Source organism: Meleagris gallopavo, chromosome 16 (genome assembly GCF_905368555.1).
Source record: "Meleagris gallopavo chromosome 16, MGAL_WU_HG_1.1, whole genome shotgun sequence".
Taxonomy (NCBI): domain Eukaryota; kingdom Metazoa; phylum Chordata; class Aves; order Galliformes; family Phasianidae; genus Meleagris; species Meleagris gallopavo.
In genome coordinates, this window is record NC_139419.1 from 12,018,838 (window position 1) to 12,043,182 (window position 24,345).

Here is a 24,345-nt window from a genome sequence, read left to right on the forward strand (position 1 = left end):
AGCAATTGCCAGTGCAGCTGCTTTGGCTGAGCAGCCCAGCCCGGTTCCACCATCATAGCTGGCTTACGTTCACGATGCAGCCAAAAAAAGTGGCAGCTGTCTGTGCTGTTGCCTCTTGTTGTAGCCTTGGCATAGCTGAATGAAGATTGCTGGACCAAATCAGGAAGCAGAGCCATGGACATCCCTGTACCTTGTTTTTCATCCGGACAGCTTTAGTGCAGGCCAGCTCCCTAATCTGCTTCCCTGCAGCCATAGTGGGACAGAGTAACAAAACAGGCCCTGGAAGGGCAAGCGTGACTGCTGTTAGTCTGCAGCTTTGGGGAACTGATACAATGCTGCACCTGCAGCACAGCCAGCCAGGTTCAGTCCTCCTCAGAGCCAACCAACTTCCTCCCACCACAATTTAAAACAGACCTGCAAATCAGCTAACAAATGGGTTGCCTGGTGACAGCAGTGCCCCTACAGACACTCTGTAATAAGGGTCCTGGGCAGAGGAAAGCTGTAATAAGGCAAGCAAATCATTTTCATTCACAAAACTGTTTACTTGTGATACTTTGCATTTCTATTTATGTCCCCACTGCTTCCAGATAACAGTGGTCAGATAGAATTAATTCCTCAGTACCCAGGATCATTCCCCTAAAAGCCAGGCCAACTTCACTCTGCCCTTAAGCAGAGGCCAGGCAGTGAGGACAGGCTGCTCATGAGCAGTGCCCACTGCTAAGTGGTGGTGGAGAGCAGGGAAAGCACCTCTGGTGCAAAGCATCCACCCACACATCAGTAACACTCCAGTAAAAGTCATGGACCACTCTCACCTATCTCAACAGCCCCACTGAAGGAGTAGTGCCAGGGAAGGTCGGCGAGACAGCAGCTCCTGTGCTGTGAGTGTGGCATGGCACAAATCCAGGCTGGGAAGGAGCACGCTGCCCTGCAGTAGGCACACAGCCCCTCACACAGAACTGAGCTGTCGCACAGGAAGGTGTGAAATGGAGACACAGCAGCAGAGAGCCTGCTGTACGCCGTATGCTGAGAAGGAACCAGACTTATCTTTTTTAGGCATCTTGTAGAATATCAAGAGTGTGGCAGGTTTCCACTAGCAGTCATTTCAAGAGGGACTGAAAAACTGAAATGACCGGGTCCTCGTGGCTGGTCACCACCAGCACGCTGCGGAACTTGTCGAACAGCATCAGCAGCTGCGAGCGCCGCATGTTCTCGTTGTACATGATCTCCTCCAAGTGGTGTCGGCCTCTGAAGTAGTGAAGCAGCCTGCAGGAAGGAGAGCAAGAAAGGTGTGGGCCAAAAGCAAATGCATGCAGCAAGAACTGGTACTGTCACCTTCGTGCTCCTCTCCAATTGGACACAAACCTGGAGGCATTCGGGTTGTGTCCTTCATTTATGTGCAAAGTGAAATGAATGAAATCTGCTCTTAGCTCAGGCGTGCCTCGCACACAGAATTCCCCTGGAAAAGCAGCACAGGGACCATTACCCACCAAATTCTCATCTCCTGAAGTACCCAATTCCCATCATGCTCACTTGGCTTCACAGCAGCTCTCTGGATGGATGCCCTGCTCCCATGCTGGCCTGATTGGTAACAAGAGAACACAACCCTGGGGTCTTGCAAAGGTACCACAAAGTCTCTTAGCCTGGTGCATTTCCTGAGATTGTCAATAATTCTAAAAGCAAGAGTTAAAACTAAGAGGGTATTTTTGCCCACAGCAGTCCATTACATGGTTGGCACTGGCAGATAAGCACTGAGGTTGGATGAGTCTGCAGGTGGGGGGAGAAGCTGCAGCAGGGAGATGGAAATTTCAGGCACAGGCGCCCCAGGGAAGCTCTGAGAGTAACAGAGGCCCAAAAGAAGCTCTAAACACTGACTCTAAGCCTGAGCCATGATGACTACTGAAATCCCCCAGTCCCCTCTGGTCAGTACAGCCATCCCCTTGGTGGGCACCAACCTGTCACACAGACACCAGAAGCCTCAGCCCTTCCTCTCCCACTTTGTATCACTGCTCAATAAGTGATTTTAAAGGAGATTTTAAAAGCACCATGCTCTCTCTGCTCTATGAAGCTGCTCAGGTGATGTCCCCTGGCACAACCACCTGTGCGAAGGATCAGAACCTGGTTTTCAGCAGTCACACGGACCACGGAGGAGTTTTCCAATAAGTACATCCACCCTACGTTCAGAGAGAGTCTGGATTTGTAGCGGGTGAAGATGAAATAGTTTCCATTCCAATAAAAGCTAGAGAGGATATTAAAGAACACAGAAATGCTGTTGGAAGACACCCCAGAGCCCAGCCCAGGCTACTGCTCCAGCCGGACTGCTGCCAGCACTGGAGAACTTCTTCAGCCTTTTTTTCACCTTGTTGGGCAGTGAATATTTATGGGACTCAAACGAGGCATAAGATGGAAGTTTTTAGGGCAGTGATTTCTTTTGGGTCCTTCTGAAGCTGCACAAATACATCTGCTGACAGATGGCTGCCTCCAGATTCAGACGCAGTGATGGAAGATTATTCCTTTCCATTGCTCAGTACTGTTCTCCCCTCTCTGATTTACAAGAGCTGTTCTGCGATCAGCAGTGTGGTGATACAGCAGTTCCTTAAACTACTTCACATTAAAAAAAAAAGCCAACAAAAGCAACTATTTCACCTTAGTCATTCAAATAAAATTAGCTTGTCTGGCCAAGGAGATATCCCTTCTACCAGTACTGCTTGAAGATGGAGCACAACTGTCCACAGCTTGATGTCACCTCTGAATATTCCTCTGTGGAGTAAAGGACCCCTGTTTCTCAAGCTAAGAGCAATAAAGAAAATCCTCAGAGTGGCTCTATGCCCATGGCTTGGGAGAGAAGCCATGAGTGAGGCCTCAACCTGTCTACAAAAGCACTGGTTGACGTGCAGTGAGGAACACTTTGTGCACATAACTGAAGATCTGGTTCAAAAAGAACCTATGGCTTTCTCAAGTTGATTCTGGAAGAACATGCCCCCCTTTTCCAGCAGCAGCTATGGAAACAACTTGGCTTTGAATTCTGGTTCAATGCTGTGAGGGTTAATGCAGCCAATGCTGGAGCCAAGCTCCCATTTTCCTCATTTCCCCCTTAAGGTTTCTGCTTGCAAACACTGCTGTGCATAGCAATGGACAGACACAAGTCCCTTCTGTGCCATCTGTTTAATGAATACCAGGAGTTCAGAGGCACAGGCACGCAAAAATGTATCAGGCTGAACTTTACTGCCATGCTGAAAATAGACCATCCCTTTGTGCACACAAAACTATACTTGGAAGGTCAGTTACAGTATATTTAGTGCACTAACTATGCATTTATAGCAGGAATTTGTTCTGGGAGGCAGCTGATCCAGCACAGCTATTTGCCGTAGCACAGCCCTCATTAGGTGCTGCTCCTGAAGACGAAGCAGAAAGCAGAGCTGATGCAGTAACCTTTGCTGGGGTAATGAGGAGGATCAGCTCATTCACTGCAGCAGCTTCTCTGCAATTATTTACAGTCTCATTAAGAGCCACGGGTTTACCCAGACACTCACCTCAGATGGTTCACAGCACAACACGAGAGAAAGTACATACAGAACCACCAAGTTACACTGCCTCATAAAGTCACAAGTAACCAGAGCATCTCGCATTACCATTTCTATTTTTACACTCCAGCATCCTACCCGCAGGGCTGCTTTGTTTATTCTACCTTCTCTCTTCCTCACTGTTGACTTTAGAGTAAGTTACAGTCGTCAATTCAATCTGCAGTGGAATGGAAATTCAGGCTGCAGATGCCTAGGATGGCTCTGCTAAAGAACCTGGTGCATGGGCAATCTGCAAAGCAAACATCATTATGGCAGCTGCCTGCTTACTGAGCCAATTTGCTGAAGAAACTGAAGTCATTTTTGGCATCTGCAATTCAAAAGCTTTCACACTGCTGCTTCACCCAGATGAAGAGGTGGCAGGGAAGCAATCATGAGATCCTTTCCTCTCTCCAGGATAATTAACAATCTGCGTTGCCATTAAACCAGCCCGGTGTCCCCACAGAGTTTATTTAAAATAGCACCGGTTATGATTTTGTTTTTCCTTCTCTTTTTCGTAGGTTTTGTAACCACTTCTCCGGTAATGAAGAACAAACATTTCAAAGTTCTCAAGTGGTCCAAGTGTTGCCACTCAAGCAGAGAATATCCTCTGAATAGTTTACAGAAGGTGGAGGAGACGCCTACCCAGCAGCACCGCAGAGCTCTGCACAAATACCTGAACTGAGCTGCAAACCAGGAGGAGCAGAGCAGGCTGCAGAGGATGTCCACCCGCGTTTGTAAAGCTCAGGAGAAGCTGCAGATCTCACTCCTGGTTGTTTTCTGCCCTATGAGCGTTCCAGCCAGTGAAAGAGGCGTTCCAGTGATGCCACTGTGTTTTGAAATGCTTAGGAAAGAAGAGATTCCCTCTCCTTTTTTCCAGCTGTTAGGAAGTCATTCTGCTTTTCACAACATGCAGAGCCACATCTTGCTTATTTTAAGTGTTGAAATTTGTTGCTGCACAACATGACTTTAACCTACAGAACTAACTAACCCACTCACACGAGCAGCTCATTTCAGATAAACAGGCTTGGAAGTCTTTGCAGGCCGTTCTGTGGAAGGGTTCAGGCTGACTTACCTCTGATGCTTTTTTCCTTTGTCTCCTATTTGTATGTAGTTTACAAACCTTAAAATAAATAACAGCTGTCTTGGAAATACTAACAGACACAGAACGACAGCACCAGCACTAGGTCTTTGCTTTGGATGCTTAGAATTGTGTTCTCAAGCTAAGCAGTTATGTCTGCCATGTGTGAACACAGCAAAACTGGAAGGCAAAAAGTGAAGGCCCTGTTGTCTGACCAGATGTCCTGATGCTCCTTCACCATCCAGAACTCTGTAAACAAGTGTTCTTGTAACACATATATTAGTTTTTGTTCAAAAGTGCTGTGTGCATATGAAATAGGTACATGAAACAAAATCAAAATGATTTATCTTCCAAAATCCCAAGCTAATGGTATTTGATAAGAGCCCACACCTATCTGTCCATAAAACAGCAAGGATAGGGAAAAAAGGTCACGCTCTGCACTCCCTATTTCCTACCTTGCAAACATGCGAAGATCTTCTGGATTTTGGGCAGCAGGGACATTGAGGATAGCTTCCCGCTCGTGTTCCAACAAGCTTGCCAGGAGATTCTCTGTCATCCTTTTATTCAGGGGTGAGTCCCCGCCAGGTATCAACTCAGCACTGGAATTATCCATGCTGGGACTTGTCAGAGTCATGTCATCACTGCTAGCTATCAGGGGAAGAGAAGAGACACGGAATTTCTATGTTGCTCAGCATAATGAAGTAAAGATTATCATTTCAGGCCATATCCATGAAGTCTTTCCAAACAGTCCCCTCAGATTTGTAGAACAAAGAAAGTGGGTCTGGAAACACTACGTGTAATTGTAATTTGTGATATGACAATGTAGGGATTTTCTCAATGGGAAAGTAAAGTGTTTCAACAACACCATCAATTTATGTGGAAAACTCTACTTCTGGAGACTATAAACAGTCCATAAAATATTTGAAGAGAAAATTCCCAGCCAGCTCTGCTGGAACACCATGAAGTGGTAAAACAAAAAGCCTAACAAAAAGCCTAACAACACAGAAGATGGAAGCATGCAGAAAGCAAGGCCAAGAAGCAATATCCTCTTGTGAGTGAGCCAAAACAAGCAGATCGCAGACTTATCAGACTCGTGTTCCAAGAGTTCTGCCCTAATTCACGAGCTGCGTAAAGCTGCAGGTTGCACAGAGAATCTCTCCCACTATCCAGCCTCAGTGGTGCTTGGCATTCTGAGAACACTGCTCATAACAGCATAACATAACCACACATCCTGGGGTTTCAGCATTGTATCTCATATGCCCTCTTGAAAATATGCTTTCCTGGAATCACGCCGATGAACGGCACTGAGGAGATTAAAGAGCCCAGGGAAAGAGAAATCAGCCATTTGTGAGACTGACACCCCTGCACTTCTTTAGGGCAGCTCTGCAGCCTACAGAAACAAATGCTGCTTACAGCACATTCTCACAATACTATTCCTCTCCTGCTAACCAGAATCCACGCAGCAACAGCAGTGCAGGCAGAGGACCACTGCTGTTACTCTTTAGTTACTGCAAGGAAGTAGGAAGTTCCCTCAGAAACACAATGAAGTGCCTCCAATAAATACTAAAATTTTGACATGACCAAATGAGATCTTAGCAAATTAAGAAGAACTACTTGAAGCACTTAAGACATCCACCAATGCCCAGCTCTACGTTAGCAAGCACCCCAGTAACGACAAGTTATCTTTCTGCTAAGACCTGTCACCCTCGGCACTGCTAAAAGGAGGGCTAGAAGTGGGCTGCAGTATGAACAGCAGAGCAAAGTTGGCTCATACTTGGAGAACCAAAGCTAAGAGCATTGGGGGTGCTTAAACTTCGGCCTCCAACTCTGGCGGTGAAGGGCATGTCTTCATCCTGGGCACGGAACTCCTCCTCGTTTGGGGGCACCATCAGACAGACGTAGGTGTGGAGCTGAATGAGGAGTCGGTGTTGGAGCATCCATATCACCATTTGAATGAGCTGAGTCTGCAAAGTGAGAAATGAGGTATTAAGCACTGTGAGAGAAAAAGCAATGCTCAAAGAAATCACAAGGAGAAATGCTTTCCAAGACACAGAACAGTTTCACATCTTCTCTGAACCATTAGTTTGTGCTTCCCATCACAAGCAGGTGACCAAGCACACATGTCCATCACACCAAAGCCTCCATGGATGCTTTGCCTGTAATCAGACCTTTAATGACCTGCACATCTTTATGCAGCACTAACCAGCTCAGCCAGCGTCCTCACACCAACCAACCTTGCAGCCAAGAAGAGCTTCAGCACCCACTGTGTTTCAGCAGAGCCCCCAAGTGCCCTCAGCACACGATGCCAGCCATATGAACACAGCCACACTTCACACTGCAGCCATACAAACCCACGTGTTCGGTCCCCTTCCAACAAAACAGTTCAGAAGGTGCTAAATAAGGGATAATCGTCCTTTCCAGACACGGTACAGATAAGAAACGAATCACCTAGGTGCACATCTCAATGGCCAAGGTGCTGGGATCAGTTTGGGGGTCCATGACAGTCAGAAATCCCCACAGGGTTAACCCAAAGCAGTAACATTAAAGCCCAGGTTCTCCCAGGAAGACAGGGAGAAGGCAGGGAGGAAGGACAGGGCCTGACATACTGTGATATACTGTTACCCATTTGCTCACCACCTCTCTGCCATATGAGGGCAGGTCAAAGGCACCTCACTTTCCATGGTATGGACGGGCAAGACTGAGAGTGCCAAGAGAAGAGACTCGTGTTAAACCAACATGCAGAACACCTCTATATTGCTGAACAACTCCACAGCGCCCCAAAAGTGATGCTGAAAGCACAGGGTGGGATGAGGGAGAGGCATCTGTAGGTTCTTGGCGTAGCCTCTCTTCAGGAGTTTCAGAGGAGCATTCAAAAGCCATCATCGTGTCTGAATTTCTGCACAAAAAGCCTTTTCATTTCAGTACAGGCAACCCTTCCCGTAGCTAACAGCTCTGAAAACACTGAATCACTGACAAAAGCTGTTTGGGGATTTCATAGCAACCAGTGCTGTTTTGGTGAGAGACACGCAGAATGAGCTCAGACAGAGAAGGAAGCTATAGCTCCACTGCATTAATCATCAGGAGAACGGCCAAATCTCAATAAAAGCCCCAAACTGAAGTTCATCAGCCCACATCATTTTCCTTTTTCCATAAGTCATTTAATTTTCAATTCCTCCTTTGCTATCGAATCACAAAAGAAACATCTCCTGCCTGCAGATAAGCCCACACCCCCTTTCTAGGGATTACAACTTTTTGAGGCTGAGCGGATTTTAATCTTAAAACATATGATCTGGGATGGTCTTCAAACACTTCTTTTCCAGAGAAGGTATAATTCATTTTCTACATTTAAAAGAAAACGTACAGAAGAGGAAAGTTGGCACGAGATAACAAGGACGTTTGCATATCATTCTGCTAACATCTGAAATCAGCCTGGAGGAAAGACGAGGCCGACTGCTCGAAACCTTCCAGATGCAGGAAAAGATGTCCCATATGTTTCATGTAAATTTCTGACCTGCTGGCATGCGGTGGCATCCCACCAGCTGGTGTCACAACAAATCAAAAGGGGTCTGACACTTCATGGGACAAATCACAGCAATTCAAGGAGACAGCTTTGCTAATAAAGTCTGCTGCCTGTTCTTCTGGACACACACACAGAATTTACAACCATTTTCCATCTGCTTCTCTTGAGCTTTGATGGACCTCTCAGACAGGTGTGTAGGAGGGCAGGTTTCCCCATACCACCTGCATTGCTGTCTGTTGGTTTATCTCCACACTTGGGCTCGGTCCATTTGACTTGCCGGTCTCTTTTCTGAAGCCAAAAAGAGCTGAGAGTAACTTTGCAGGGCAGGGCATGCTCCACCCCACAGCTGCCCCACTGAGACCTCAGCACTGCAGGAAGCCACAGCCCTGTGAGGCCAAAATGGAAATACAAAAGGAGACCAATTTCATTGATTAATTCAACACTCAACACTCAGTTTCATCCACACCCCTCTCTCTCCTCATGCTGCCTCTCTCCAATCTGGGCTGAGGGGTTCCCATCTGGGGGATGGGCCCCATCAACGGGGCCATTCCCACTGGAACGGATCAGCCACCCCATTCCTCACCCCCACAGTGGCACAGCAGCACGTGTTGTCATGCACGACACAACGCAGGGCACTGCCAACAATACACTGCTTTGTGCTTACTGACCAAAGCAGAGAAGATGGACACTCTTATGTCAGCCCATCTGGGCAGGGAGAGCCCCTGTCCCAAAGGGGCAGGATCCAGCACTCGTTGGTTTTGTCCCTCTGGGAATCAAGGGGAGCTTTTGTAAAACTGTTCAGTATGTGTTAAATAAAATGCAGTTCTTACAAAGATTCTTTAAAGCTGTTTCTTTCCCAGGCCTAAAAAGCCAAATGCCCAGAAAATGGGAACTGGATCCAGGCTGGATGTGGCTCTGGGCAGCCTGGTCTGCTGGTTGGTGACCCTGCACACAGCAGGGGGGTTGAAACAAGATGATCATTGTGGTCCTTTTCAACCCAGGCCATTCTATGATTCCATAATTCTGTGACTGGCAACACGTTCAGGAAAGGGAAGAGAACAGCAGCATGGAATCACTCAGATCTCAGCCTGGTGTTTCTCTCTGCATGAAGATGTACTCTTAGTTAAAGCACGGCTCACTGTCCTACTGAAGGACACGAGTGCCTCTTCTCCAGCTGAGCTGTTGATGTGACACACACTGTCCACAGTCTGACTTGAGAACAGCACTGCTTTGGGTCAGCACCTCCACTGCGGTATGTGTTGAAACACAGTAAGCTCCTTTTATCATTCAAAATACTCCATTTTGCCAAAAACTAAAGCTATTAAAAGTTCTCCCTGTTTTGCATAGACAGCCCCTATTAATGCAGAATATTACTGTGTAATATTGCCACGTTAATCATTATGTGACAGCTCTGAATTCCGCCAAATCAGCTTAACTGTTCTCTCTAGTTAGACTTGGAACACCCTCTTTTTAAACTTGCCACATGAGAAACCCTGATTTTATACACAACCCTGAATCTTACTTCCATACTTCTGCCACCAAAAGCTCCTGTGACTCTTAACACCTTCCAGACATCCACTCAGCATTTGCATGCAGCTCTCCTCCCACTCCCATCCTCTGACACGCACTGTTTTCCACCGTGCTGCTACACAAAGCACAGCACGTTTTCCATGTACAGCAAAGGCCTCATCTGCTGCAGCCTTACTCCAGCACTGTGGCCAGACTTACGAAATCAAAGGTGAAAAAGCATTTGCTTTGTCTTCACTGGCAGCCGTTGTACTTTCCCACCTGTTTTTTGGCCACAGTTACCCCAGCCCCATGAAGGGTTAGATAGCTACAGTGAGCACATGCACTATGACAGTGCTTCAGCAAAGGGGATGCAGGGACAAAATGGGATGTCGAATTCACACGAGTACACTCCTACCTGAGGGGTGGAAAGATCCCCTCTGCATCTAATGCCACAGCACCAGCCGTTGTGTTTCTGAGTGCTTGCACAGTCACACACACACTCACAGCTCACTTCAGCAATGCTCCTTGGATGGTGGTGACACCCGTACATTTAAGCAGCGACTGCTGCACTCTGAAGTGCATACAGTGACATGACCACTGCTGCTCTGCCACACACTGCAAGAACATTCTCCAAAAAGGCACGGGGCCAGGCTGCCACGGAGGGTGTTCTCCACACATGGGCACACGTATTCTTCATAAAAACTGAACCATTTATTCTGTATGCAATCTGTCCACGCAGTGCCTCCTTATCACCCACCTCTTTTGAGGAAGAGCATCTACAAACGTACAGCCTGATTTAGACTATATTCAGATCCACTTTTGAAAAGGGAATTTGAATTATACCTTCAGTGAAATCTGCAGTCTCAGATAAGCTGAAAATGGGCCTAAGCTCAAAGCTCAGAGCTCCCTGATTCTTTTAACTAATGCTATAATGATAAAAGTAATCGTAGCTTATCAGCAAGGAAGGGAACAAGAGGCTGGTAATTCTACAAGCAATCCTGTGCAAATTGGAGGGCCAGATTCTCAGCAGCAAAGCTCGTCATAGTCTTTAGAAATCACTTTGTTCTAAGGCAGGAGAAAATAGAGTGACCCTAAACAGGAAGGTGAGTGCCAGAAGTTTTCAGGTGCAACACTAACCTGCTTGCTGAGACCCTTTGCTTCCGTACGTAACCTCAAACCTTCTTGATCAAGACAGAGGCAAGTCCAGGCAGCTAAAACTACACAGATGTGCAGCCAAATTCTTCCCAATAACAAAAATACCAATGCTGTTCTAGCTACAAATGCAAAGCACAGCAGTATATGGACTGCTGTGGGGAAAGCTAACTCCAACCCAGCCAGACCTGGAACACCATTCCAGCAAAAACACCAGATTTGTTCCCAACCACAGAGCTCCATTCCGGACTGCTGTGCAACCACCAGTGCTGTGCCACACAAGGGAGAGGAGAGGCTGGGATAAGAGCCCAGAGTCATGGGCAGCAGAAGAAAGACAGCCTTCTTGGGGTCAGGAGAGAGGAGATGCAAATTGCTTTTATTCCAGAAAAAAACACTACGAGGGAATATGAGTTTCCCCTGCCACATCAGCTCATGAGATCCAATACCAGCAGTATGAGATACATGGGCTGCTGGTCAGGACACAGTCCAAGGTGGGGGGGCTTCCTGGAGTCCACGTAACACTTCTCAGTGCTGCTAACAGACAACTCGCCTCTGTGAAAAAAAAAGAAGTCACATCTGCTTTCCTCCCTCTCATTCCCAGCTGCAGAAGTGCCTCCCTCGTTCAGCACCAGCCCTGGAGCTGCTGATCCTCCCCTGAGCGAATTCCACCTGCTAACATGGCAAAGAACTTTAGTGGCTGAAATGAGTTACATGAATAGAATCGAGCTGGACAGGAGCCAGAGCTCCAGCACAAAGGGAAGAGGGAAAGGAGGAAGGCGTGTGCACATATTGAGTGGGAAGGGAAAAGAGGGCCCCCTCCTCCTCTCAGCAGCACCAAGGTATCATTAGACCAGCTAAGCTGCAGTCACAGGCTCAGTGCAATATTGCTATCCAAGCAGGGCAGATGTAACAGAAAAAGGGAAGCTAGCTTAGAGATCTCTACACAAAGACCAACAAGTTTGCAAATATGAGCACGAGACCACAGATCACAGACTTAAAACCACTGCAGAGCTCAACTGCAATGTACAGCTTGTCATCCCAGGCAAGAAAAGAGATCAAGAAGACTGGCTCCAGGAAAGCTACTGTCTCGTGCACAGGACATGGCTGAGAGCACAGGCAATGCTGACAACTGCGTGGACACCTCCCCTACCTGACAGACAGATGCTCATCCAGAAGGGCATGCCAGAAGGAAGGAAGCCAATCCCAGGCTAAAGACAACAATCTAATGGGATGGGTGCCATGAGACCTCAACTTCTACAGACAATACAGCCCTTCCTACTGCAGCACTACAGGCAGCAGGCAGCACGATGAATGGCACAAGGTATGGCCACCAGTTAAATTCTTCAAAGCTTTTTTAAAAAAAGGACAAAAGAAAACAAAAAACATCCACTCCTATGTACAGAGAGTAAAATTACAGTGAAAGATCCAAACTTTGTTCATTTTTTCAAAGGCAAAGCAAACATAATTTGACAGTATTTACAGTTCAGAGTGCAGCACATTTTATTGCTGCACAGCAGAAAAAAAAAAACAAACAAAAAATAAAACACCCACATTTCATCAGATTAATCACTCTATCGACTAGATCTCTGTTAATTATAGTTAACTACAATTGGAGCCTGACCACTCCTGCACAGGGATTAGATTCATCTCATTAGGAACCAGCCTTTTTTAAAGGCTGGTTCATAATAAAACAATACTGCATAGGTAAATCAAAGTAGAGGAAAGCACTGTTTCTACACGAATGTGTGATATAAAACCACCTAAAAGCTCTTTCCAGACCGTATTTCTCCAAGAACCAGCATGCTTGCCTTCATGGGACAGAAACTAACCATGTCTCACAGCAGCCCAAGGGATGTGATGGTCTCCATACCTTCCCACAGCAGTCCCAAGCATTCTGCAAGCACAGAGACTCACATCCCCTTTTCTCAGCACCATCCTCGTCCTCAGTGTGTGGACTCACACCACAGGGCTGAGTAAAACCTCTCGTGCTGTTGATCTTTAGAGCCCCGTCAGGCAGGTGAGCACCAAACTGAAGACACACGCTCCAAAAGAGCCATTTCAGCCCTCCAACAGCTCTGGCAAACATAGGCACACATTGCTGTTTCAGGGCTTTCCTCATGACTGCAGCAGTATGTGGCAAACATTCGTTATGTGTTTTAAACAGACATCTGAGAACAACCAGAAGTATCAATGGAGAAATACTAGAGCAAGTCATTAATCTTAAATGGGCTACTGAGAGTAAGAATGCCTCTCAAATCTACTGCAGCTACAACAGAATTAATGCTTCCATTTTCCAGACACAAATTTGTCTGTAATACAGCAAAACGCTGCCAGAACAGCAGGCACTGCTCTCCCCCACCTCCAAAGATGGCAGCTGACCAGTACATACTACTGGGATTAGAAGCTTCATAAATAATTATCTCTGATCATAATCTCTGCCAGCCTGTAATTACAACAAATTCTTCTCTCGTAATTGTGTCTGTGTGCTTAATTGATGTTAATCTTCTAGGTGTTTGAATTGTGACTAATTTCATATAAAGACAGCAAGTCATCAAAGCACAAAGGCTAGCAGCATTTGGAGGCACCCCAACGGAATCTGCCCAGGCTCCCTTTGCCACAGTAAGCTGTGCTCAGGGGTCTCATTTTCTTCACCTGGGAATGTAGCAGCATCAGAAGGTGTTATGTTGTTATGCTCCTGAGCCCTTTCTTACATTTCACTGGTTCCCAGAAAGGCTGCAAACCATGATCTATGAGCTCCTGCCCTACTAATGGTGGCAGACTACAAGAGTCCCTACTGCATCACTCAAAGAAAAGAAGAATTCTGATTTTTCTTTCAGGAATGTGCTTTCCTAACACAGATCATCCACATGGCTTCACCTTGACAGTCCCCACAGCCTTTTGGTACGTGGTTATGAAACAACAAATTATGTTTGGAAATGTATTAAGAGGTGAATTCTACAAGAGCAAGTTCCTAAGCAGAAGCAAACCCGATCCTCGCTGGCAGGGCAGTGACCCAGTGCCCAAACAGCTCCTGCACGCTCCCCCATCTCACCTCCTGCACGGGTGGCACGAGGGGGTTCTTGAACTCTGAGAGTGACACTGGGAGGGAGAACTTGGAGAGCATTGATGGCAGATTGTGGCCCCGGAACTGACAGGAAAATGCATCTGCCAGTGGAGAGTAACTGCAAAAGAGAGGGAGAGCAGAAATCAGTTAGTTTGATATTGTTGGTCAGTGTAATATTTATCCACTTAAGTATTACAGAAGTGGGAATTCCCAAATGAAACATCTAGAAACACGTTAAGGGTAATTTATGGCATGTTGCTTCTTGCTTTAAGTAACCAAGCAGTGTATGTATTTTCATCCTGGCACTGCATTCAGCTTCACTGTATTATTCAAGGTGTTGAGGAAATCCAAAAGACACAAATAAAAATTACAAAATTGTAAACCTGGGCTGTCTGTGATCAAAGAGCAGGGACTGTACAGCTGAGAGACTACAAGAGTGGGGATGGGCAGCATGTAAGCACATCTTCAAATACACAACATGCAGCTGCAGATGGGACTGCTCTCCCTGCCTGAGCAGAACAAGAAAAGCAGTACTGATGATTGATTACAAGTGTGGGAGAGGCAAGTTAAATATTAGGAAAACTGTCTTTAAGAACAGCACTACCATATATGACAGGCACAGCTGCTCCTGAGTGACCTCCAGGTCTGTTTCAGTCCTATTTTTATACCTCCACCCCATAAGTTTTGACCTAAAATTATTTTCCTACAGCAGAGTTCCAACACAAATTCTATAAACATCTCAAAATCCAACAGCAAAAGGGCTGTCAGTCTTCAGCAAAGTACAAGTACCCACTGCAGCTTCCACACCTTCTCTGGCATTGCCACTGCCTTTTCTCAACCTAACTGTATCACATTCTGCCTACTAAAAACACAGAAGTATAAAATGTCATCACATGAAACAATGCAGTAGTGATGGCAACACTACCCTGACTGATTTGATACACTTCAGGCAATGTCGTGTGCCAGATACTCAGATGTCCAGTGAAATATTCACTGATTTAACTGAATCAAGCTTTCTAAGTCTTTCCCTATCACTTCAGGTCCATATTACCTCTTCTGAAATGGACAATCAATGATAAACAATCCCAAAAATACTAGAAGGAGCATCACAGTATAAATATCGTTTCCAAGTCCACGTTGCTGCAGAAGCATATTGACCTGCTCTGATGTTGCTCCCAGCCCCAAACTCTTACATGGCTTTGTAATTTCAAGCACATGGAATGGTTCGTGCTCTGCACAACTGCAACAAATTGGTACACAAAGAGCTGTCCCATGCTGCATCCAGTAAGACAGGGAAGGAAAGGGTCTCTGCACTTCTCACCGCCTTCTTAATACAACCATTCATCTTCCTTCTACTTACAGGCAGACACTGGCATTTGGTGAAAGCATGTAGACATTGTTCTCACACAGCGGATAAATAATAATGGCTTTTCCCCAGTAAACGAGATGTGCAGCAAGCTGGAAAACCTGCATCGAGGAAACATGGAAAAATTAGGAGAGCTAAAAAGCAAAACTCGGACCCTTGGCAACAGTTACATACGGTGACAGAAAAATCATGTCAGATGACTGCAAAGCCTTGCTGGAACTGAAACGAAAGCGAAACATTCCGTCCTCTCACGCTGCCTTCAGAGAGCGTTTGGGCTTTAATATAACACATGGCACTTCAAAAAGCATTTGACAAGGTTATTAATTTCCAGAGGTTTGCATCACATTTGTAAGGAACTTAGTATTTCCTGTTTTTAAGGAATTCCTTCAAACTGTATTAACAGAGGTTTAGTTGCATTTTATGCACCAACAGCCTATTTTTGTTTATGCACAGAATGCACTTAAGTTTATGCATGAAAAATAAAGTGAATTGGCCTCCACCATGACACAAACATAAAGGAAACAAAACGGACCTTTTAATGCTTGGAGATATTTCAGTAATGAGTTACACAAAGCATTTTAATATGTTTTAAAAGGTCAGTGGTTGTAACAGGCTCTGGAAAAGCCACATAAGTAGCATCTAGGAGACGTAAAATCCAGCCCGTATCATTAGATGTATTTAACTTTGCTTTTTTGTGGAGAACAGAACCGCAGACGAGCAGGGAATTTCCAAAGTTCATCCCACAGCTGTAGAACGCCAAGTCAAAGTAACACCACAACCACTGTAAGTAGACCTGCACATCTTATTACAAGAGAGGGCCTGGACTCATGACCCAGAGCACCTGAGATGACAAGCCATGCTCTCCTTTGTCACACTGAGCACAGGACACATCCCTGGGTCTGAACCAGTCCTTAGCAAGGCTGAATAGCTCTCCCCACTGCAGTCCCAGCACAAGAACCAGGCCTGACAAGCAAAGAGCCACAATAACTGTGCTGCTCCAGTGCTAAGTGGCCAAGTGACCTTACACATGTTTAAGGCAGCCAGCAGGTAAGAAGCTGCACCTTGGCTGTCTTCTGCCCTTGGGCAAGAGAACTGCAGAGATGCACTTTGGCCAAGCAGGTCCAGCCACCTATTTGGCCACGGCAGCTGTAAGCACTTTGGATGTCTTCATTTGCACATAGACAACAGCATGTTAGAGCCATGACAGACCACTGTGGCATAAGTCAGCAGTGCTGTTTGTTCCAGGTTTGTTTTGGTTTTAGCTACATAATGAAAGGCACAGAGAAGGCAGAGATGCTCTCATCAGTGGAGCGCAAAGACTGGACAAGAAGTATCAGTCACAAGGCGGAACGCAGGAAATTCCCACTGGTTATGAAGAAAAGTTTTTCACTCAAATGCTGGTGAAATGCTGGACCAGGGCCCAGAGAGGGTGTGGGATCTCCATCACTGGAACTATTCAGAATTCAGACATATTCCCAAGCAGCCTGCTTTCATGGACTTGCTCGGAGCAATGTGGGACCTCCAGGCTGCCCTACCACCCCACAGCAATTAATGATTCAGACGTGGACGCACAGTTACTGCACCACTGATCTTTGTCTCTCCAGTCTTCCCCACACTCTAAGGATCAGGAGTTCTGTTCACACGGAAAAAACTGGCATATACCACAGAAACACACTGGCACACAGAAAGAAAACGTCTCATGAATTAAAAGAATTTCAACTACTGCTTACAGTTCCCCATACCTGCAGCAATGCCAAGTCAGCATCCTGAGCCAGCTGCTGCAAATTCTTCACAGCAGAGGTAGTTTTAATTACTCTCACCAGGGCAGGAGAGCAGTCCAAGGGGAGCTCATTAAGCAATGACTTCTCATCATTTAGAAGTAATAAGGCATGGTAAGGCCTGCAGAAAAAGAAGGGAATACATCTGTAGAGTAAACTGCAACTTTTCCTGAAGGTGTAGTTATTCCCAGATTGGGATACCCCGTCAATCTACTGGCAAAATGAAGCCCTTAACATCCTTTTGCTGTAAGCAGATTTAGAGTAAGCCTATTTTTATTTTACAAGATAAGATGTTCCCCATTAAGGGGGGAGAGAGGGCCGTATGCTAACCCTAGTGACTGCAGAAAAAAATGATGGCACTGTGTTGGCACACAATTAATCCTAGAGAATTAGACTGAAAAGAACTAATTTGCATTACTGAAACATAGAATGAAATAGAAGAGGGAAAAAAAGCAGGATCTGGTTACTTTTGCAGCTATAAAGCTGTAAACACGGAGAGCAAAAAGTAAGGTATCAAGGGGCCCAGGCTGTCTCTCCTATACAAGTAAGATTGGTCCTGAGTCAACAGATGGAAATGGGCAGTCTGAAGGACTCTTGCTCTTACCTGATAGATTTCAGGCTTCTCTCAATCGCTTCAGGGGGAATAAAATTTGTTGCAACATAATGGATTTTATGAGGCAGGCAGAAGCTCACTTCCAGCCAGTTGTTGATATGTAACCGGACCACTCCTGTTGTACAGAGACTACAATAGGAAGAAAAAAACACATACAGCATTTATAGTGTATTCCAAATGAAAATAGTGGTCCAGATTCACTTCTGCACGTGAGTCACATCAGGACAAGCAAGGAGTGAGTGTACCACGTTCACCCCCAGGCTGACTGAGGCCAAGCTGGCTCCTGGCTGTGAGGGCTCCCCTACCTTGTGCTCACAGAGCACTGCGCCCTACGAGGCTTTGGGGCAACCTGCAAGACTTCTTCCCACTGGTCTGCAGCTCCCTCTGCTATTAACACTGCAGCAGTATCTCACGGGAGAACAGTTTCTTGAAGGTCCATGCAAGGCCCTTACACTAGAACACGCACACACAGGGCTCGCTTTGGGTTGTGACACTTCCAGATACTTCAGTGATGAATGGAACTGAGTCAGAAGTACTTCAGAGGAACGGAAACAGGAGTCTCTGAATCTAAGCAAGAAATGAAGCACACCCAGATAGGTACCTAAGCTATTGGAAAATGAGCACAGGTGGGGAAGAGAACAATTCACTAAGCTAGCAACATCTTACAAATCTCTATAAAACTCCCAGCCTGCCAACTTGAGACATGCCTGGGGTCAGCTTTGGTAGAGGGAGCGGGACTAAACAGGGGAGAGGAGGCAAAGCTGAGCATCATCCCTTCTGTGGGGAGTGAGGAACAAACACAAACTTGCAAATCAATCCTAAACAACAGCCAACTTTGTGCTGGAGAGCTGAATTTCTCAGCGTGCCTCCAGGCTGTTGTCCTCCGAGATGTGTATCAGAGTGTATCAGAGCTCAGGAAAAACTGCATGAACTCGCACCTCAGCCTAAGAAGTGAGGCCAGCCAACCCAGCACCAGCCCCTAAGGACACACTGCCTAGGATCAGACACAAGGAGTGTGCATGTAGGTCTGTCATACATGTAGAACTTAACAGGCCGTGTTTTCAGACAGAAAGGAACACCTGGCTCCTTCCAAACATCCTCTGGTTTTAGAGTTTGTTGTAAAAGATATTTTTTTCTAAACAAGACAATATTTTGAAGTTTGCACTCTGAAAATTCCAGTCTACATTTTAAGCAAAATTGTGTTGAGATTAGCAATAGGACTTCTGTGTCAACAAAACACGAGAATTTCCTCTCTGCACAAAACACATTCAGGAACACTCCAGGAACAGGCAGTGTGAATACACGTCCTGGACATTCCTTATCAGGTGGCTTAAGCACTTCTACCTACTGCTCAGCTTCGAGACTCAAACCAACATGCTCCTTTTTAACTTCATCTGCTTGGAGATAGAGCTTAAAGACAGATGGAAATTCAGCTTTGAAACAAAAGCATCAGCAGCTCATGCTGCTAGCAGAACCGGCCACCAAAGCACACCAGTGTGAGAGCACCAATATGATCCTGTCCTGCCCTGTTCATGAGGGAAAACCTCACTGCAGACAATGCTTTGTAAAGCAGCGGCCGTGGTTTTGTTCTCAAATCCTGCACCAAACGCTGAGAGGTATTTATTTGTCAAGGTGCAAAAAGAATAAGCACTGCACATTTCTTCCTTTTCTTAAGAATGCACTGAAGAGATGAACCTGCTCTCCCTGCTGCTGCCATCTCCCACCTGGTCAGAGCTCCGGGCCCTGAGGCAAAGCATGGGCAAACACCTCCCTTTCTCTTGCATTAAATGTGCAAGTCCATTAGCACTGCTTATCCCACCAGATGTACATAGCTGACAGAGAAAGGTGGATTATCTTAAACACATGCACATAAAGGGCAACCTGAAGCAGAAGTTACCCATTCACACCAAACACTCACAAGAGAAAACGTGACAAAAAATCCATGAATGAATGAAGAGAGGACATGAAAGCACAAGGGGCTGTTAAAGTGGGCGACCAAACAATGACAGCATGAAGCACTTGCACGGATATTTTCCCAGCGAAGTTGAATGTTCAGAAAACAGAAAAAAGTGCAGTTGGCTCCTTTCATCCTCTGGCCCATGTGCACGATTTCAGAAGCTTTAATTATATAATTACCCTCTCCACAGTATAATTGTGACTGCAGTGCATTATACAACAATAGTTTAAAATTAAAGACAAGAAGAAAAACAGATTTTGAGTTCTGATCTCGAATTTAATTTCATTTTTCCACATTTGCATTCAATCCCAAGCCTTCATTATAGCTTTCTATAATGGTTTCTCCTCCACCCCTCTCCCCTCGAGCGGAAAACAATTTAACTCTAATAATCTGGCTGAGAATAAGCAGTGACCCCCAGCAGCAACGGATGGGACTGCACCTGGCCAGTCACAGGCAAACCGTTACACCACCGTGTATGCAAGGATTTGTGAAGCATGAAATACAGTCACAGAAAGCAGGCTGGGGTTGAGTCCTGAGAGCTGGGGCTGCTCAGCTGGAGGAGGCTCAGGGGATCCCAGCAGTGCCATAAATACCTGAAGGCTGTTTGCCTCACGTGCATTACTGTACATCCGGCCGCACTGAACTTCAGCTGCTGTTTTATCCAGCAGTTTACTGGCATTCAGTAGTAGCAGTAAGCCCTGGGAGATGGCTAATGAGTCTAGGAGGAGCAAAGTTCAAAAAGAAACAGAAAGAACAGAGCAGCCATGGAGCCCCTTATCAGAGGATGCTGTGGTCATTAAATATTTACTTTGGCTTGCAGGAGAGAGGACTGAATTCGGGAAGTGAGATCAGCTGAAGGCTCTGGAATATACAGAAAGCACCTCCAGAGCTGCCAGCTGCAGGAAGCTGGGGAATATTGGATGCAACATCACTGCTCCTTTGCCCTACTCTTATGCTCTGCCCAGAACAGCGGCTGCAAGCCACTGCCCCGAAGTGGGAATCCAAAGTTTCCCAGTATTCTGCATGATTCCAGCCTTCTCTGTACAACTACCAACAAAATATACACTATACTTCACCTCATATTTTATAAAATGGTTATGAATTCCTACAGACACACAGAGTATTTTATGTTTATTCCATCTACATCAGAATTTAATAACATTTCTGCTAGTTGCAGTAACTCACATCTGAGTTTATTTTTGCTAGAAGTTGTGACTGTTTGGAGCTCTGAAATGGTTTTACACTTTGGTGTAAAGGATACATCCACTGTCCTTTGGTCAACTAACTGCAGCTCATTAATATCTTACACACATCCATATACATCCCCATATAATAATTCATTATTCCCCTTCTCAAGGTAGGATGGGCTAGATCCACTGAGCAGTTCTAATCCCACTAGCTAAAAATGTATGAAGGCACTTTGTGTATTAAGAACAAAGAAATACAACAAAAAACGCCAATCCTCTCCTCCCCAAAAGATCATCTTTTCACTTTTTTTCTGATATAAAGCTAGTAGAAATTTGCTAAAACCAGATGAGCACTTAGCTATCATCAGACTAACCAACTAAATTACCTGCACCTGTAGATAAACTTAGTGAAAGCAGTCTTTATTCCTTAAAATGAGCACTGGCCTAAAAGAGGCTGTCATTATAAAAGAGGTCATCTGTGGGCACTGGAGGTGCTAGCAATGGGAATTGTTAGTCTGCAGCCATTGCTCTTTGCTCTATTACAGTGCAGGAGTGTGGGAAGGGGAAAATGAAAAAAGATTCCCAAATCAGTTTTCTGAATTGAGTGAAGAGAAACATTCTGGTTTTAGCCCTTAAGAGTCAAAAGGTCCCAGGAAGTCATGCTGACTACCTCTAAATTCCCACTTTAATAACACTCGGTTCCTACAGCAGTAGTGTTACAGTCCAGATGACCTGGAATTGCTTGCTGCCTTATAAACTACGGATGTTTCATTCAAAATGCAAAGGACATGCTGAATTACAAAAAGATTCACACACTTGTGGTCCTGCATAAACCACCTTACTAAAAGATGTGTTGGATCTCGCCTGAATTACCTCAGCACCACCTACAGGAAAGCAAGGGCTAGGAAGCATTTCTGGAGCAAGTGGAGTAATTCAAGTGGCCCTTTGTCTGGAATTCCAAGAACACCATCCAGTAACATTGTTGACTGCTCTTCAAACAGAGCTTTCCACTCAAATGCAAAGTCATTTTATACTTCTACTAACAGCTTATTTCTTACGTTTGCTCGTGACAGTGCTGTGCAAAGCAGAGCCAAAATAGGCTGCGCATCCCCTCTCTCCCTCCCACACTGCCTACATGAGAGAGATTGCTTTATATTACCTCTGGGAGCCAGCACCAACGTGTGCTTTGCCATGCTCCTCGTTTTGTGGAAGGGCAGCAGTAATACACCCCACACTCCTACTGTCACAGCTACATGCCACAAGATGTCACTGTGTCACTAAAATGTTTGGAAACGAGATAAGGAATTGCCTAGTCACCAGCACACAGCCTGAGAGGAGCAGAACAAAGTAAGAAGTAGGTGAAAAGTTTCAGGTAAGAACAACAGGCTACACGAAGAGTGCCCTATGCTAACATTTAGGACAGATGTTGTGAGAGTTGCACTGAACAATAAACAAACACGCTGAAATTCAGAGTTCTTGAACACAGTGTAAAAACATCTTATTAAAAGCTTTAGTATCATTTAATTATTTAGGTTCTCAGTGTCTTCCCTTTGTATAAGGGGAACTGCATCCCAGGGAAGCTTAAGAGTTGCTCTGAGATAATGCAGTGCTCTAAAGTTAAAGAAGGAACTCAACAGCAGTTTGCCTAAGCCCAGACAAACACCCACATCAAGGGGCACATCTTTCTGCCCACCAAACCCTTCTGTTCTCTGTCCTTATTTCCCCAGGTGCATTTCCTGAATGAAACTGTCTGCTCAGCATGAGGAGTCAGCACTGACATGCTGCTGGAGGAGGACGCTGGAGGAGCTAGGTGCCCAGCTCCTGCTGAAATCCAACCTTTAATCCACACTTCTTTGAAATCCTCGCCAGAGCCTTTAATCCAGTCAAGAAACAGCATGTTGTACTTTCCATTCTGCTGAAAGTCTCACAGTCTAATCCAAATTCTATGTCTAGACATGCACAGTGTAGACAAATGAAGGCAAGGCAGTATCTGGCATTGCCACCAGTGCTTGATGTAGCGTTTTTCCCTTACCTGTTGGTTTTGACCACTTCTACGGAGATAAGATATTCATATTTTGACACTTTCCAATTCTACAATTTGTTTGTCATTACACGCCTCTATTCTGAAGAAGAAAATAATTCTTAAAGCTGCAACAGACCACCAACTGTTAAGAAACATAAAATACCCAAAGAGACACCATGGTGATGATTAGGAGAGCAATTCTGCAACCATTTCACCTGACAGCAAGCCTTCACATCATTCTACCTGGTCTAAAAACAGATTTCAGTGAATCAGCAATATGAGGAGATGGATAACTGCCTAAGGAACAGGGCCAGGAGGTCTCAGTGAGAAGCAGTGTACTATGAGCTACGAAGGAAACGCTACTTACCTGTCGTAAGTCTCTTTGAGATCTCTGGCCAGTTTGCACTTGGGCAGGATGTGATGAAAAGGTGACTGTGGCCCTTCGGTAGCTATGGAACATTTCAAAACAAGAAAGCAAATAACTAACTTCAAAGTAGAGAGAATTTCCTCTTCCCCCCTAGGCACAAACCAGCACCTTAGGCACAGAATCCCTACCTTCTTAATTTACACTTCTATTTCAAAGCCTTTATGATAATCCAAGTTAAATGTCAAGATAATAACAGAGAACTAATGTCAGCTCCTTCTGATGCTAAATTCAGTTAAACACACATATTTGTGAACTTGACAAGCAATGATATTAAATGGTTTTGTTTTTATACATACTAGTTTTAGTTTTCAACACTTGCAGCAAGACGGTGCATCAGACGGTGCAGTCAGTTCACCCTGACTGTGGTTATTATTATAGTTAATTGTTATAAAACATGGTCAATAAAAATGCTGTAATACAATCTGTTGGCCATGTAAACAGGTAAAATTTCTCCACAAGAGGTCTGGTGACTTGGGACACAGCATTAGCACGTGCCAGGCTTGCTCTAGGCTGAATGAAGCTGCACCACATGAGTTCATCCATCTCATCTGACAGGCAAATTCAAACATTCAGTGCACACACTCCAGTGATTGCTCTGAACTAAGATAGCAAAGAAAGCAGCCAGACTACCTCACTTTTAAAGCTGACATCTCTGCACAGGAATTGTGATCTTGGATGAGGCAAAATGCAGTCAAAAGCTGTCAGAATGCAAAAGAGCACCAAAACGAGCACATCCTGATCCCAGCCACAAAAGGCTCCATCAGCACTTTTCTGAAAAAGTACTCCTGACAAACATATTCCTGTCCAATCTAAGCTCAGTACTCACTTTCTGACATGGCAGACACCTCATCCTGAATAGCTAAGATGAGTTTGGCCTCCCTGGTCAGGTACTGGCAGCGGCGCTCCTCGTGCTGCAGGACGATGGCGATCCGACGGGAAAGATTGTGTAGGCAGTTTATCACTGATGGATCTGCATTGGCCTACAGGCAACACAGAACTGGTCGGTCAGTCAGCCACAATCACATTTCTGGAACTAAAGTGATGGGTAAGTAATCATAAGTAATCAAATAATCATCTTCAGCAGATACCGTGGTCAGTCTTTGGCACTGGG

At 45.4% G+C, this 24,345-nt stretch overlaps 1 protein-coding gene across 2 annotated transcripts in view; it reads right to left on the bottom strand.

Annotated features, from left to right (window-relative positions):
* Positions 1 to 521: 521 nt before the first annotated feature.
* The window catches only part of NPRL3 (NPR3 like, GATOR1 complex subunit), a 39,919-nt gene continuing 16,095 nt past the window's right edge, over positions 522 to 24,345 (bottom strand). For both annotated transcript variants that reach the window (XM_085238094.1, XM_085238095.1), the window contains 9 exons: positions 24,061 to 24,214; positions 23,175 to 23,256; positions 17,632 to 17,769; positions 16,992 to 17,148; positions 15,244 to 15,350; positions 13,872 to 14,001; positions 6,413 to 6,602; positions 5,094 to 5,286; positions 522 to 1,263 (listed from right to left, as the gene is read on the bottom strand). In XM_085238094.1, coding sequence (XP_085094220.1) covers positions 1,098 to 1,263; positions 5,094 to 5,286; positions 6,413 to 6,602; positions 13,872 to 14,001; positions 15,244 to 15,350; positions 16,992 to 17,148; positions 17,632 to 17,769; positions 23,175 to 23,256; positions 24,061 to 24,214 — 1,317 coding nt within the window. In that variant the 3' untranslated portion in view covers positions 522 to 1,097. The remainder of the gene's footprint in view (positions 1,264 to 5,093; positions 5,287 to 6,412; positions 6,603 to 13,871; positions 14,002 to 15,243; positions 15,351 to 16,991; positions 17,149 to 17,631; positions 17,770 to 23,174; positions 23,257 to 24,060; positions 24,215 to 24,345) is intronic.